At 40.8% G+C, this 15434-nt stretch overlaps 1 protein-coding gene across 26 annotated transcripts in view; it reads right to left on the bottom strand.

Annotated features, from left to right (window-relative positions):
* The window catches only part of rbfox1 (RNA binding fox-1 homolog 1), a 147579-nt gene that overhangs the window by 99800 nt on the left and 32345 nt on the right, over positions 1-15434 (bottom strand). For 22 of the 26 annotated variants that reach the window (XM_084927103.1, XM_084927106.1, XM_084927108.1 and 19 more), the window contains 3 exons: positions 10413-10556; positions 9665-9718; positions 6807-6899 (listed from right to left, as the gene is read on the bottom strand). The exons of 1 other annotated variant lie outside the window; for it this stretch is intronic. In XM_084927103.1, coding sequence (XP_084783229.1) covers positions 6807-6899; positions 9665-9718; positions 10413-10556 — 291 coding nt within the window. The remainder of the gene's footprint in view (positions 1-6806; positions 6900-9664; positions 9719-10412; positions 10557-15434) is intronic. 3 more of the 26 variants (XM_084927104.1, XM_084927105.1, XM_084927107.1) reach the window with 3 other exon arrangements.

Raw genomic sequence — 15434 nt, 5'->3', positions numbered from 1 at the left:
TTCAGTAGCCCTTCCCTCCCCCATCCACCAGAGCTCTTCACACCTCCTTCACACCTCTCTGCAACCCCCTATAGCACCGGGGACATCAAATGTTTTTTGATTTCTCCAGTGCCTTCAATACAATCCAACCCTCAGTGCTAAGGGAGAAGATGCAGGGAGCGGGAGTGGACCATCAGCTGTCCTCAGATTATTGACTACCTCACCAGGAGACCCCCAGTATGTGAGGCTGGGCTGTGGGACTGTGTGTCTGAGGTGGTAGTCTGTAGCACGGAGGCCCCACAAGGAACAGTACCCGCCCCTTTCCTCTTCACCCTGTACACTGCAGACTTCAGTTATAACACGGACACTTGCCATCTTCAGAAGTCCTCAGACGACACCGCCATTGTGGGTCGGGTGTCGGAGGGAAACAAACTGGAATAGAGGGGGGTCATCAAGGACTTCGTCAGCTGGTGCGAACAGAACCATCTTCACATCAATGCCAGCAAGATGAAGGAGCTGCTGATTGACTTCAGCAAGAAGCCACCTTCTATTACACCAGTGAACATCCAGGGTTTGGACATTGAAACGGTGGAGGAGTACAAATACCTAGGTGTTCACCTCAATAACAAACTGGACTGGTCCATAAACACAAATGCACTTTACAAAAAGGGTCTAAGTCGCCTCCACCTGCTACAGCAGCTGAGATCCTTCAGGGTGAACAGGACACTCCTAAGGACGTTTTACGACACTGGTGGCGTCTGCTATTTTCTATGCTGTGGTCTGCTGGAGTGGTGGAATGGTAGAGAGGGACGGGGAAACTAAACAAACTGGTCAGGAGGGCCAGCTCTGTCCTGGACTGTCCACTGAAGGCCATTGAGCAGGTTGGGGAGGAGAGGATGTTGTCTAAGCTAACATCCATCATGGACAACACCTCCCACCCCCTGCATGAGACTGTACGAACACTGAGCAGCTCGTTCAGCAGTGGACTTTTACACCCACAGTGTAGGAAGGAGCGCTACCGCAGGTCATTCTTACCAGCAGCTGTCAGACTCTATTATGCAGCTTAACATTCTTTTGGTCATCTTACTCACCAGCTTGTTTGTTTACTGTACATTTTATACATAGCTCTGTAGATTTTATGCATAACCCCGTACATTTTATACACATCTCCGTACAATTTTTCAATTTTTCTATACATATTCTGTACATTGTTACCTGTATATACAAACTTCAGTTGCTTATGTTTGTAGGACCACCCTGTGTCTTGTGTTTTTTTTTCCCTTGCTGTAAGAGCTCTGTAACACCGAAATTTTTCATCCGTGGGATAATAAAGGTTTATTCTATTCTATTCTATAACTCATGAGAAAAATGAAAGTACAAATGTGAGCAAGTTGCAGAATTTCATCCTAATAATTGTACATTAAATGATTAGAATTGTGGCTTAAAGGAGAAAGAGATTGCGAGGTAGAGGATGTGAAGTCAAACATCACTGAGAGGCAGTCTCGCTTGTGTATGAAGTCCAGATTGCAAGCTTTCTATTGTGGGTGCCTGAGGCCAAAACAGCTGACTCAAAGACCTGTCAAAGCCATAATGTCCTCCATGACTATGTTATGGAACACACATGTGTGTTCATCACTCAAATTGTTGTCAACAAACAAACCTACTCTCTCTCACACACAAAATATCAGCAGAGATTTAATACCCTAATTTTATGAACTCTGTGAAAATTATTTTCACATCATTCACTGTATACATCATACATCAGCATTCAGGGCCTTTATCAGCACAGGTCCTACAGAGCATACATGAATCAAATCATTTTCAGCTTTGGTCTTTATTACATATATTGTACTAAAAACTAAATTTCATTATCTGTATCTTTACCACACATTAGGTATAGGTACTGTAGATGCAGTGAAATGTTAAATGCTACTCATTGCAATATACTAGACATTGCTAAGATTCAACTTCAGTTCAATTCCATTTTATTTATAAGGCACCACATCACAACAACCCACTATGTCTTTGTTGGGTCAGTCGGTCCATGACGAATTCTGGGCAGCTATATGACATCGCACTTTTTAAACTTATGAAACAATGTGTTTCATAAGTTTAAAAGCGCATTTGCATTATATATGGTTCTTTTTTACAAGTAACCTGTTTTACTGTGAAATGCTTTGTAAGAGGAAGTAAATGGTGTCGTGATCGGTAGCCTGTTCTGAGAGGTGGAAAGTAGGAGAAGTGTGTGAAAGTGTGTATGAACTAAACTATCTAACAGTCTTTGTTGATGAGGACACTTGATGCGCAAACTGTCTGTGAGAAGCTGGGGACATTTCTGCTCCAAATCCACCGTGCAGCTGCTCACTTTTGCTTTATTTCAAGAGTCTGCCAGAGTCTTGGAAATGTCCCCTGATCACTCTGCATTCCTTCACATATGTACCTGTACAGGAAACGTGCCCTCCACCCACTCTTCCGGCGGCGCCACGAGCAGGCAGCGGCTGATAGTGCTCTGGCTAATTCAGTGTCTTTTTTTTATGGTGTATTGAATGCTTTTGTTTCGCGAACAAGTTACGATGCGGATCACTTACAACAGACAAACTCTGTTTGAAATCTGGAAAAACAGCACAATCTCCATGAAAAATCTGCCGACAGAGGAGCTACAGAGCCTGGGTCTGCTAACTCCCCCACCCCTCACCGAGGCAGCGAGGCTCAGTCGGCCGAAACGCAAGCGCTGCGAACATAAACAAAAGCGAGGCAAGCGTGCTGGCGTTAGCACTAGGCTACAGGCTAACCCGTACCGACCAGCTCTTCCATCCATCCTGCTCTCCAACGTTTGCTCCCTGGACAAGAAAATGGATTATCTGTGGCTCCAGCATTCAACCCAGCGTGAAGTAAAGAACTGTTGTGTCTTCATTTTCACAGAAACATGGCTGAACGCGGACATTCGGCTATCCAGCTAACTGGACTAGCATGCCACCAAGCCAACAGAGACAGCCGACAGAGAAGCCTCCTTGTGTGGTAAAACCCGGGGCGGTGGTTTGTGCGTCTACACCAACGAACTCTAATTTGGCTGAAGTGAATCACCACTGCTCACCACAGGTGGAATTTTTAATAGTAAAGTGTCACCCGTTCTATCTAACAAGAGAGTTTTCCTTGATACTTGTTATAGCAGTATATCTTCCACCAAATGCGAATGCCAACATAGCACTAGCAGAGCTATCTCAAGCTATAAACGAGCTCCAGACTACGCACCCGGAAGCGTTTCTTGTCGTAGCCGGCGACTTCAACCATGCAAACCTCAAGACAGTCCTCACCAAATTCCACTAACACATGAACTTGCCAACCAGAGGAAAGAACTGCCTGGATAAAGTTTATACCAACGTGGGTGCGGCCCACAAAACAGCTGTGCGCCCACACATCGGCTCATCCGACCATGCCACTGTGATGCTGCTGCCCACGTACACATCACTGCTGAAATGCACAAGACCTGCCAAACCATCAGTGTTTGGCCGAGTGGGGCTGTCTCAGCACTTCAGGACTGCTTTGAGTGCACAGTGTGCACATGTACAAAAGATCCAAAGCCATTTCCACAACAAAAAAGACTTACGCAGTTTATGGCAGGGCATTCAGGCCGCCACACAGTACAAGCCTGCACCAAGCAGCTGTGATGGAGATACCACACTTCCTGAGGAGCTGAACACGTTCTACGCATGGTTTGAAGCACTGAACAACACACAAGTGAAGAAAGCCACCACCGACCAGACCATCTCTCTGCCTGCAGCCGATGTGAGGAGAACTTTCACCAAGGTCAACCCACAGGAAAGCTGTTGGACCAGACAACATCTCAGGTCACGTGCTGAGAGTCTGTGCTGTGCTGATCAGCTGGCTTCAAAGACATCTTCAACTCATCACTGAGCCAGATGACCGTCCCGTCCCCGCTTCAAGTCCACCACCATCATCCCAGTGCCAAAGAAATCCTCAGTATCTTGCCTGAATGCCTACTGTCCCATCACCCTGAACCCCATCATCATGAAGTGCTTTGAGAGATTTGTCATGGCACATGTGAAGAGCTCTCCATGCGGTTCGGCAACTGCAGTGTTGGTGATCTCAGCAAACTACAACGGATTGTTAAATCGGCTGCCAAGATCATCGGATCATCTCTCCCTCTGCTACAGGACATCTTCCACAACCGCAGTATCAGTAAGGCCTCCGGCATCGTGCTTGACCCCTCACAAAGACTCTTTTCTCTCCTTCCATCCGGCAGACGCTATTGCCGCATCGGGGCCCGATCCTCCTGACTGCGGAATAGCTTTTTCCCACAAGCCATCAGATTCCTGAACTCACTACAATTCTTTTACTCAAAAGAAAATCTGCTCAGGTTTACAAGCTGCTACACTGGTCACTTTACTGTAAATTCTTAAGTGTATACTTATTTTCTTACTCATTTTATATCTATTTATAAAGCTTTTTTGCACCGATGTAACCGGATCCTCGCCGTCTCGTCTCTCTGTATGCTGCACTTGATATAGCAGAGATGACAATGAAGTTTACTTTGACTTTGAAAACATGGGAGCCTATACATGTCAAAGCGTTAAAAAAAAATTATGTCTAAAATGAGTCTAGGTTTGATTTGAAAAGATGTCCACAACAACCACATTTGAATGGCGGTCCTACTGACAACCACACAAGAGGTTCAGCAGTCGTCAAAAAAAGAATTGCCTGATATTACAAAACAACCCCTTCAGTGGACCAAAGTTGGAGGACTTGTAAAAGACATCACTTTGCGCAGTGGGAGCAGTTGCCTCGAGGCACTTTATATTGTAAGATAAAGACCCTACAATAATACAATGAAAACAGAGAAAATCTCAACAATCATATGACCCCCTATGAACAAGTGCTCAGTAGGAAGGAAAAACTCCCAATTAACAGTAAGGAATCTCCAGCCGAACCAGGCTAAGGGTGGGAGAGGTGTCTGCAGCAACTGGCTGGGGTGAGAGAAGGAAGACAGGACAAAAGACGTGCTGTCTAAGAGAACCAGAGATTAATAATAAGTAATGCAAGAAAGGTGTATAAACAAATAGTGAGTGAGAAAGGTGACTGAATAAGAAGGAGGATTCCTAAAGAAGGAGTCTAAAAATTAGCATAAATCACCAGTGTCAACTCTACTCTTTGCTTTGGCATAGGGAAATGGCAGAAATAAAAGCTATTATTGTAATCACTTCTTCAGTTCAATGCATTCTTTTAATTTAAAGTATTATAATTGTATGTGGTAACGTGGTTACAGAGAGTATTTTAAAGGCTGTAGACGAGTTTAAGGGCTGTAGGTTGCAGCCAATTCTCCAGCACTGTATAAATGTAAAGGGGCTCAGTGCTGGTTCTTATAGTTTGACCTGCTTCAAGCTTTATTTGTGAAGCACACATTAGCCTAACAAAAAGGATTGCTAGGTAGTACCGCTGGGACGTAATATTTTCAGATGCAAAGATGATCTTGCTTGCTCATAGGGGGTCATATGATTGTTGGGTTTTTCTCTGTATGTATTATTGTAGGGTCTACCTTACAATATAAAGCACCTTGAGGCGACTGTTGTGATTTGGTGCTGTATAAATAAAATTGAATTGAATATTAAAAGAGCAGGGGACTAGCATTAGCCATGTTAGTGCATTACCTTCCAAAGATTGTGAGACCACTGGCACACATTTTGGCTCTCTCCGTTTCACTGCAGAGTTCCTTCATATTCTTCATATATCCATCTTAGGCAGAGTGTAAATACCAAGGCTGAATGTCCTTTGTACAAGCACAATCACTTCTTAGCAGTGAAAAGCTATTGGCACAAACAGTGGTGAAGGAAAATCCAGGTTCCCAGCCTGTATCTCTGTATCCGATCAGATAGGTTCTTAAATCTTACAGCATGGCTCATTTGCATTTGCAGAGTCGCAGAAATGTGAAATGGGATAGCTAATCAGATATTTAACTATGAGCTAATATCTGGCTCTTGGATTTAACTGTTAGCTATATCCTGGAGCTAATCCCATCGTTAATCCCAAACCTAATCCAATTGCTAGTGTATTAGCTGATCCATAAACAGTGTTGGGAAGGTTACTTTTAAAATGTATTCCACTACAGATTACAGAATACATGGCCCAAAATGTAGTTTGTAACATATTCCGTTAAGTTACTCAATGTATTCTGAATACTTTGGATTATTTGATATATTCTCATGCCTTTTAAAACTAGATGAATGTGCTATTGCTGTGTGATTTACTACTACTGAAGGCTACTCACCACCGAGCTAACATTGTTAGCTGGCGTTAGCTGAGGTTAGTTCATAGACTGCAGACTGTTAGGCCATTTCTAAATACTCATGTACGCGAGTCCGTACTCGCGTTTTGCTTGCGAGTTTTTATTGCCATCCCCTCTTAATTTAACAGTGATTAATATTTGCAATGTGAATTACACATGACGTTTGCAGAGTGAAATCCAGGACTAAGCTTCTGACAACTACTTCATCTATCCAAGGACAAGCAAATAAATTTCCTTTTTTCAATAAACGTATACAAAAGCAGACTTTCTTTTGATATTTATATATATTACTAGAATTGTATTTTAACATTTATTTGGTTAAATAAAAGGGAATGATAAGGCTTGGATGACCTAACTATTTTGTATCTTTAGAAATATGGCAGAGAGGTAAGTGGGATAGATTGCTGAATGCTTAGACACAAACACACCCAGATAAATCAACCAACAGGTATATCGAGACAAACACAAAAAGGGTGACAGTGAGAAGGAAGAAATCCAGAAGAAAGAAATACTTGAGAAGATGCACCTCTATTTTACGACCTTCTACCACGGTGCCGTGTAATTTCTCTTTTGCCCTGTCTGCATCCACGCAATGCTCGAATGTTACAAAACCAAAACCCTGTGTGCAGAACGGAAAGAAACAAGAACAACATGCATATTATTTGGTAAATATAACATAATAAAGAATAGCTTCAGTCAATAGGAGCACTGTCAATGATGCAATATCCTATTTCTACAAACCAAATTCCAAAAATGACGTTGTGTAATATTTATTCATAACAGAACACAGCAAACATGTCAAATGTTTAAACTGAGAAAATGTAACATTTTAAATAAAAGTATTGTCTGACTTTTAATTTGAATTCAATGGCATCAACATATCTCAAAGTCTGACCACTGTGCAGCATCCTCTCTTCATTTAGATTTGTCTGCCCACCAAACACTTACACACTTTGCCTCAGTTTTAAACTGTGCAGAGATGACAGCAGCCTTTCTGGATCACGCTCACTTATTGGCTTCTTCTTTGCATGACAGTTTTTACTTGCACAATAAATTGTGTTTACACACAATGATTTCTGGAAGTGTTCCTGAGCCCATGCAGTGATTTCCATGACATAATCATGCAGTGCTGCCTGCAGTGCTGCCTGAGGACTCAAAGATCACAGGCAGCCAGGAAACAATGAGATATTTGTCTAGATTCTCTTTTTTGAGATGTGCGTGACTTTTCTTAGTTTGAAATATTTCCATGTTTTCTATGTTCTATTGTAAATAAAACATGATTCAATGAAATTTGAAAAACATTGCATTCTGTTTTTATTTACATTTTAATCAGGCTACGTCCACACATACCCGGGTATTTTTGAAAACGCAGATTTTTCTATGCGTTTGCACCTTTCGTCCACACGTAAACGGCGTTTTTGGTCACTGAAAACTGAGATTTTTAAAAACAGGCTGGATATTTTTGAAAACTCCGTTTTTGCATTTACGTGTGGACGAGAAAAACGGAGAAAACGCAGAAAACGCAGCGTCAAAGGTCTGCGCATTTTTTGACGTCACACTGTGTGCCGCGTTATTGTTTCGGTGAAATGCATTTCTACAATACTGTTACTGTCAATTGTACTCTCTGCAGTGTTTAAATGCTTACATATACACACACAGTTACTGTCCCTCCACACATATGACTCGGTTCTGCTTCTATGCCCCAGCTTTGTTTACTTTTTCCCACCGAGCTTCTTGACTTCTGATTGGCCAACATTTCTGCACGGTTAGGAATATATCGCCACCTGTTGCTTTGGCATGTTCCTTGCAGCGTTTTCCTTCATTTCTGCGTTTACGTGTGGACGGGATTATTTTTTAAAACGAAAACGGAAAATCTCCGTTTTCAAAAATACCCGTGTACGTGTGGACGTAGCCTCAGTGTCCCAGTATTTTGGAAATGGGTTTATTAGAGGAAGAATATTGTGTCATCTACAATGCTTCAATTGATGTAGGTTTGGTTTATAATGAATAGCTGAGTAAGTCATATCAAAATGCTGGAGGGAAAATTTATTTATTTTTGCATTGCAATAGTCATACACAAAAGTAATACAATACCAGAAAAAAGACACAAAACACAAAAGACAGAGAATGGCATAGAATATATTAAATCTCACTGATCTTCCTCTTTAAAAGGAAGTATATAGGCCTAATAATCTGACCCAGTGCAAATAAAGGACGTTGTTCTAAGGAGGATATTTTGATATACCAGTATTGATCTATTGTGACTCCAAGGTTAAGAAACAGAGGGAAAACATTTATATAATGGGATATATATAACTTTCAATATCATATTGCCCCTCAATAAGGTGGTATATAACTGACTGCAGATATTTTACTGTGCTTGTTTGTTTGGGTATTTTAGAGCCTGTCTTACTTCCATCTGCTGACAACTTTAATGAAGATATCAATTTCCTTTTCCAGCAGGACTTGAGTTTTCACTACCAAATGGTTTCCTGACCATGTTGTTACTGTGCTTGAGAATCTACAGGGATATTGTCAAGAGCAAGATAAGAGACATCCAATCGACAAATAAGAAGAACTGAAGGCAACTACTGAGGCTTGATTTTCAACAACACTTTAGCAGTGCCACTGATGATCTTCATAAGGTAATTCCTCATAAAGTTGCAGAGACCAAGTACTGAGTGTATAAGTGAACATATTTCAGTTACATATTTCTCTGTTGGAAATACGTTGTTTTTTATTGGTCTTAACAAATATGCTAATAATTGCATGTACTGGATTTGTGATGTTTACAAGCTTACACCATAAGTATTAAAATTAAAAATTAAAAGGGCTTAAAATAATTCACTTTGTGCCTAATGGACTATAGAATATAAAGTTGTGATTTAAATAATGAAAAAACATTCAGATGCACATGATAGTCAGTCGATTGCATTGAATCAGTAGCAATTCTTTCGATGTTTCGTTTTGTGTTTTTTGTCTTATTAAATGTACATAAAATTAGAATCAGCAGAATCTGTTTTATCCCTAGAGAGCTCTTCCACAAGACTTTAGAAAAGTGGGGCAATCAAGTAAGGTCTTTTCTTATATGTAGCACTCAGCAGTAAATCTGAAAATTCACATTTTGTTCATGTAAAGGACACACTGGCTCCCACTCACTGTGATTTCACACTAATTTGACATTTTCACAAGGATTTAATTTGATGTCAAACTAACTTTGCCAGACATGGCTATTACTATCATTTACATTCTCACATTCAGTTTTGTTGGGGAAGTACAATCCATTTATATCCAGGTTCTTCCAAGCTGAAAAAGCTAAGAGGATTATTTTGAAGCAGAGATTATTTATGCTTATTACCTAAAGATGAACAAAAATGTATGTACCTTAGAACCGCGTTCGTTGAAGATGATTTCCACGTCTAAAATTTTGCCAAATTGCTGTGAAAAAATATAAAAGAAATTCTGAGTGTGTGTGTTTAACCTTTTTTTAATTAAATTATGAAATAAAAAATTTATAGCTTTTTTGACTTTCCTGTTTTGCAAACATATTACCTCTTAACATCCACCCAGTTATGAAATTTTTCAGCTTGACTGGCAGATGTTTAGTGGTAATGCAGTAACTGGCCAATTACTGGGTTGATTATGGGTTTTTTTGTTACTCACAAAAAGATAATGGTTTTAAAAAATGTCTTGATGCATGCTCAATCATCCAGGTAAGTAGATCCCCAAAAGTTGATTCTGTTCATCTAGACGTAGGGTTTTCGCACTGCGACACAAAAACAGCGTTTTCAAATGTATCCACTTTGGAGAGTGTTTTCAAAACACTGCATTTTCCTTGACCAAAAACGTTGTCTCAGTGTGGACAGAAAGCCAAAACGGAGAGAAAAAGATTGAGAAAGATTGAAAAAGAGTGTTTTCAAACAAAAATGTGTTAGTGTGGACATGGGCTAAGATTGGGGAAACCTGCAGTCAGCTGAGACTGAAGAAATCACTTGGATGAGTGACGAAACGTTTCTTCCACTGAAAACGCTACGTCCAGATGAACGGAATCAACATTTGGGAGTTTAAAAAATGTTGAAAATACTTTGGGCAGCTCAAATTTTCGAGTATAATTACATCACACCATACTTACCCCAAACATTTGCCTGAGGTCTGGGTGTCTGAACCTGAAGGGGATGTTGGAGACATGAAGTCTCTTTGGTTGGGCCTTGTGTGTGCTTTCAGGTACCAACTCTGTGGATGGACAACTGTCTGTTTGAGCAAAATCTTCTGTTTGCTGAAAAATATAAATAAAAGGACACTACTGAGCAACTATAAAAAAATATATAATTTACAGTATCAACACTAAAAACTAACCTTTTTTCATGAAGAGGGAGTTAAACACAATTCATGCCCTTGTTTGCTGTTTTTGATGCATATACAAATAGTATGAGAACAATGACCAGTTTTGCTGTTTCAAAAGTCTCTTTCACTTTGGCACAACGATCTGTATCGTCTGTGTTTCTCACTTTTACCCTAATCAAATCACTCAGTGAGCCTTCCTGTCCTCTGCATGGAATAACTGTCATCCTGTAAGAAATGCTGTTGCTAGCAATGCAATCATTTAAAAAACAAGAATGTGTGCATGTTTTCTCTAACATTTTGTAACGTAACATGTGCCTTGACAAGGAAGGTAAGCTAAAAGACACAATGTGAAAGCGAACCAGAGGTTAATAATAAGTAATGATTAAATGCAAGGTGGTGTATAAACACATAGTGGGTGGGGAAAAACGGTGAGTGACAAAGTGCATCATGGGAAGCCCCCAGCAGCCCAGGCCTTTTGCAATAAAATTAAGGGGGGATTTAGGGTCATCTGGTCTAGCCCTAAATATATGCTTTAAAAATAAAAGTTTTAAATCTAATCTTAAAAGTATACAGAGGGTGTCTGCATCCCGAATCCAATCTTTTAATTATCTTAGGAACTACACGTAAGCCAGCAGTTTGATAGCAAAGTGCTCTGTTGGGGTGATATGGTATTATGGGGAGGTGGAGGTATGCACTGGAAAAAAGAAGGGTGAAAGTCACTAGAAAGAAGACATGATAGATGTGTGTGAGGGAATGAGAGGGAGACAGGTCTGAGGGTCAACATGCAAGGAGAACAGATATACCAACCATCCAAAGCCAAGAACAGTGCACAAGAGAGGTAAAGAAAAGAGTTCAGGCAGTGTCATGAACTGGCTGTGTGGAGGTAGATGAGGACCCAAACGCAAGCTCACGGAGGCAGGAATGAACTCAAAACACAGCTTTATTGCTGGAGAGAAAAACCATACAAACTAAACTGGAAACTATAACATATTATACGGAGAAACACACGGCCATGAATGAGGGAGAACGCGACACAGAACTGAGGGAGACGCGGACATAAATACACAGAGGGTTAACGAGGGAAGTGGGAGCACACGGGGAGCACAGCTGACACAGATAATCGTAACGAGACACGGCAGGAGTGAACACAACATGACGCATACTGACGAGAGACTGTCAAAGTAAAACAGGAAGTACACAGAGGTTCAGACAGGAGGAGAGAGAGAGCACAGACATAACTGGCTGGGGAAAACATTGAATGAAACACAAGGAGGGGAGACGAGGGCTCACAGATACACAGAGGGGCACACAGGGGGTAAAAGTCACGAGGGGAAATCAAGGAACAACTTAACAGAACAACCTAGAAACCACGGCATAAATAAAGAACAAAACACACGAAAACTAAGAATACTGGGCCAACATGGCCCAGGATCATGACAGGCAGGGTGGAGTGGGTGGAGACAAATGTCAGGGGTGATGTGTGACTAAAGGATAGAGCAAGAGTGAAAGCAAAGGTTTACAAGATGATTTGAGACCTTGCATGATGTATGATTTGAAGACAGGCTAAAAGACAGGAAGCAAAGAAGATGTTGCGCATTTTCGTTGGGAATGACCAGAATGGACAGAACAGCTTAACCATATAATACAATTCTAGAGATAATGCTAGATGTCATATTTATTTTAATAGCCACTATAAATATATGGCTTGGCTGTAGCTCAGGAGGTAGAGCAGGTCATCTGCTAATCAGAAGGTTGGTGGTTTGATCCTTGGCTCCTCGCTTTTGCATGCTAAATATCGTTGGGCAAGATACTAACCACAAGTTGCTCTCCGATGCATCCATCAGAGATCAGTAGACAGGAAGCACTTACATAGAAAAAGTGCTTGTGTTAATGGATGAATGAGGCAAGCTGCGTAAAACACTTTGAGTGCTCAGAGTAGAAAAGCACTGTGTAAGTCCATGATGCTGAACTGGTTGGCAGTAGCTCATACTAGGCCAAAACATTCCCCTTGCCTGAGAGCACGGATTTTCAGTTTTTCTCAATCAATTGGCTTAATTCAAACTGTTTTGACATGTGTTACCCTAGTCACTACTAGCATCACTCAACGTGCTCATACAAATCTTTTTATTATAATTAACACAGTTGATGTTCTGTCCTGACATTCAGTCTCTGGCCAGACAGCTTTCCAGTTATCACCACTGTGAGAAGGGGTGCTTGTGGGAAATGTGACTATGGCCTCATCTTTTTATATTATCACTCTAGGTAGAGAAGATTAGAGAGCTATGTTTAAACTTGGGATTTTGTTTGTAGTGCTGAGGTGGGGAAGACCGAAGGCAGGACAGTTGAAGGGGGCGGTACAATGGGCGGGACACCGAACCCATAAGATTGTGTTGTGAGCCAGACCTCGCCAGACATAGCAGAAGTAGGCTAGTTAGCTAGGTCTCCGAATGCATCTGTATTTTATTGTAAGGCGCAAATAAAAAGACGTCTGATTTTGGAAGTAAGAGTCTCTGCCTGATCGCTACATTTAAAAAGAATCCATGAAGTCGGCGTACTTCAACACCACACACCTAGGTCCCACCCAATGAGGTGCAGCTATGGGATTATATTTAAGTCTTAACAAAAAAATAATCCGAGCAAATTATTTCATTCACGGACACAATTAAATTTTGCATGCTTAGAACTTGGCAGCCGGGCACACAAAGAAGCACTTGTGCACGCGCAAGTGTCTGCTTTACACGTGCTGCTACAGTTTTACAAAACGAAAAGGGTTGCAAAGTAATTTCCAGTGATGGGAATAACGGCATTACAAGCAATGGCATTACTCGTAACGAGTAATCTAATTAATGTTCAGCTTACCGCATCATATATCAGTTGCACGGTAGCTGTCTACGTAAGTAATCTGGGCGCTATGGCTTTAAGCAGCTGCGCGCTCCCGCAGGCGGCAATCATTTTCTGGCAGACGATCACTTTTTGGCACAACACCTGGAGCTAGGGGCCAAAATGAGTGCTGCTGTTTGACTGAGGAAGAATAAAGTAGTCGTGGTAAGCCAATTACATGACCACTTTAAGATGATAAAGCAACAAGGTGATATATGCCAGTTTTTAAATTGTGTTGATAGGCCACGTAAAACCAGAGTCATGATAAACAAGATATACACGGCGTTTTTTCCTGAATAGTTTCGTCACGTTTACTGTCTAAGGACAGCGCAGCGAGCACTCTCTGCTTATGAGCAAAAAATTTAAAAAAAAACAAAACCCTCCCTTTTCGTGTTGGTGGAAAAATGCACCATGTCCACCAATCAAAAATGATATGGCAACATGACATTTGGATGTTTAGGAAGAGGAGGAAGTGACCACGAGAGAGAGAGAGAGAGCGAGTTTTGAGATGTGAGAGATTTGTGACGTTTAGCGTGTTTGGAGTGTGTAGTTAATGTGTTGTCTTGTGTAGTTAGGGTGTAGTGTTGTGTTGTGTGTCAGAACAATGAGGTGACTGCTGTCTCCAGGTAGAAACAGGAGTGATACACCTGCTGCTGTCAGGCCTGCAGGTGTCAGGCTGTGATGTTCTCCTTTATAGTGGACAGAAATGATTTTTTGGAGTGGCACAAATAATTTGTGTGGCATCGTATTGAATGCAGAACAGCTGATTATTATGTAAATAGTTGTGGTTATTAAAAAAGGGGGTAAAAGGTAAATGGCTGCAAATAACTTTGTTGTTTGCAAAACTTGTGCATATGATTTTAAAATTAACAACTTATATTTGCATTTAAAGTTATGAAATATGATTCATTAAACATGTTTGTGACCCCTGGGTGTCGTGCACACTTAATATATGGAGAAAAGTCGTGAAAGAATTTAAACTGGAACAGGATTTGGCTTTATTTAAATGGTATGCATATGACTCTGACTTTGTCCCGAATAAACTGGACTCACGTTTTAAAAGTTGGTCTGCTAAAGGGTTATCTACATTCGATAGTTTGATAAAGGATGGGAACTTTATTAGTTTTGACACACTGAAACAGAAATACAATCTAGAAAAACAGGATTTTTATCGATACCTGCAAATAAGACATTATATAAAGACAACAATCGGTGTGATGTCAAACACTAATGCGGAACTGGTAACTTTGTTTAGACAGGCGTACAGTGGGGATGTCGATACAAGACTCATTTCCTTTTGGTATAATTTTCATATAAATAAGCTTCCCCACTCAACTGATTATGTGAAGATGTTATGGGAAAAGGAGGGAGGGATGTGTATTTCAAAGGATGAATGGACTCAGATGTGGGAATGGCAATGGAGGAGTACTTCCTCCAACAGCTGGAGGGAATTCGGATGGAAGTCTTTGATAAGGTTCTTTATTACTCCGTGTCAAAAGGCTCATTATGATGGGAATCCTCCTGTGTGTTGGAGAAACTGTGGACACCAACGAGCACATCACACCCATATTATGTGGGACTGTCCTGTGCTACGGACTTACTGGAAAGACATTCATGGTCCATTACAAGGCATTTTTGACTGTACATTCTCTTTGGACATGAAGACAATCTTTTTTGGTTGTATACCGCAGAACTGGTCTAATTTGTGTTGGGATAAGTGGGTCCTATATGCCAATACCCATAAACCGAATCTTCTTTTCAAAGCTTGAAACCACCAACCTAGCTAACTGGTCACTCCCGACTGTTTTTTTTTTTTTGTTTTCTGTTTTTTTTTACTCTTTTTTTTTCTCTTTCGTTTTGTTTTGTTTTTCCCTTGTAAATTGTGTTGATTAATGCCTGTAATCACCTTCGTGAAGTAATATTTTAGAAA

This window comes from Perissodus microlepis, chromosome 4 (assembly GCF_051167445.1).
Source record: "Perissodus microlepis isolate ML-2025 ecotype Zambia chromosome 4, ASM5116744v1, whole genome shotgun sequence".
NCBI lineage: Eukaryota > Metazoa > Chordata > Actinopteri > Cichliformes > Cichlidae > Perissodus > Perissodus microlepis.
This window is presented reverse-complemented; position numbering and strand designations above follow the sequence as displayed.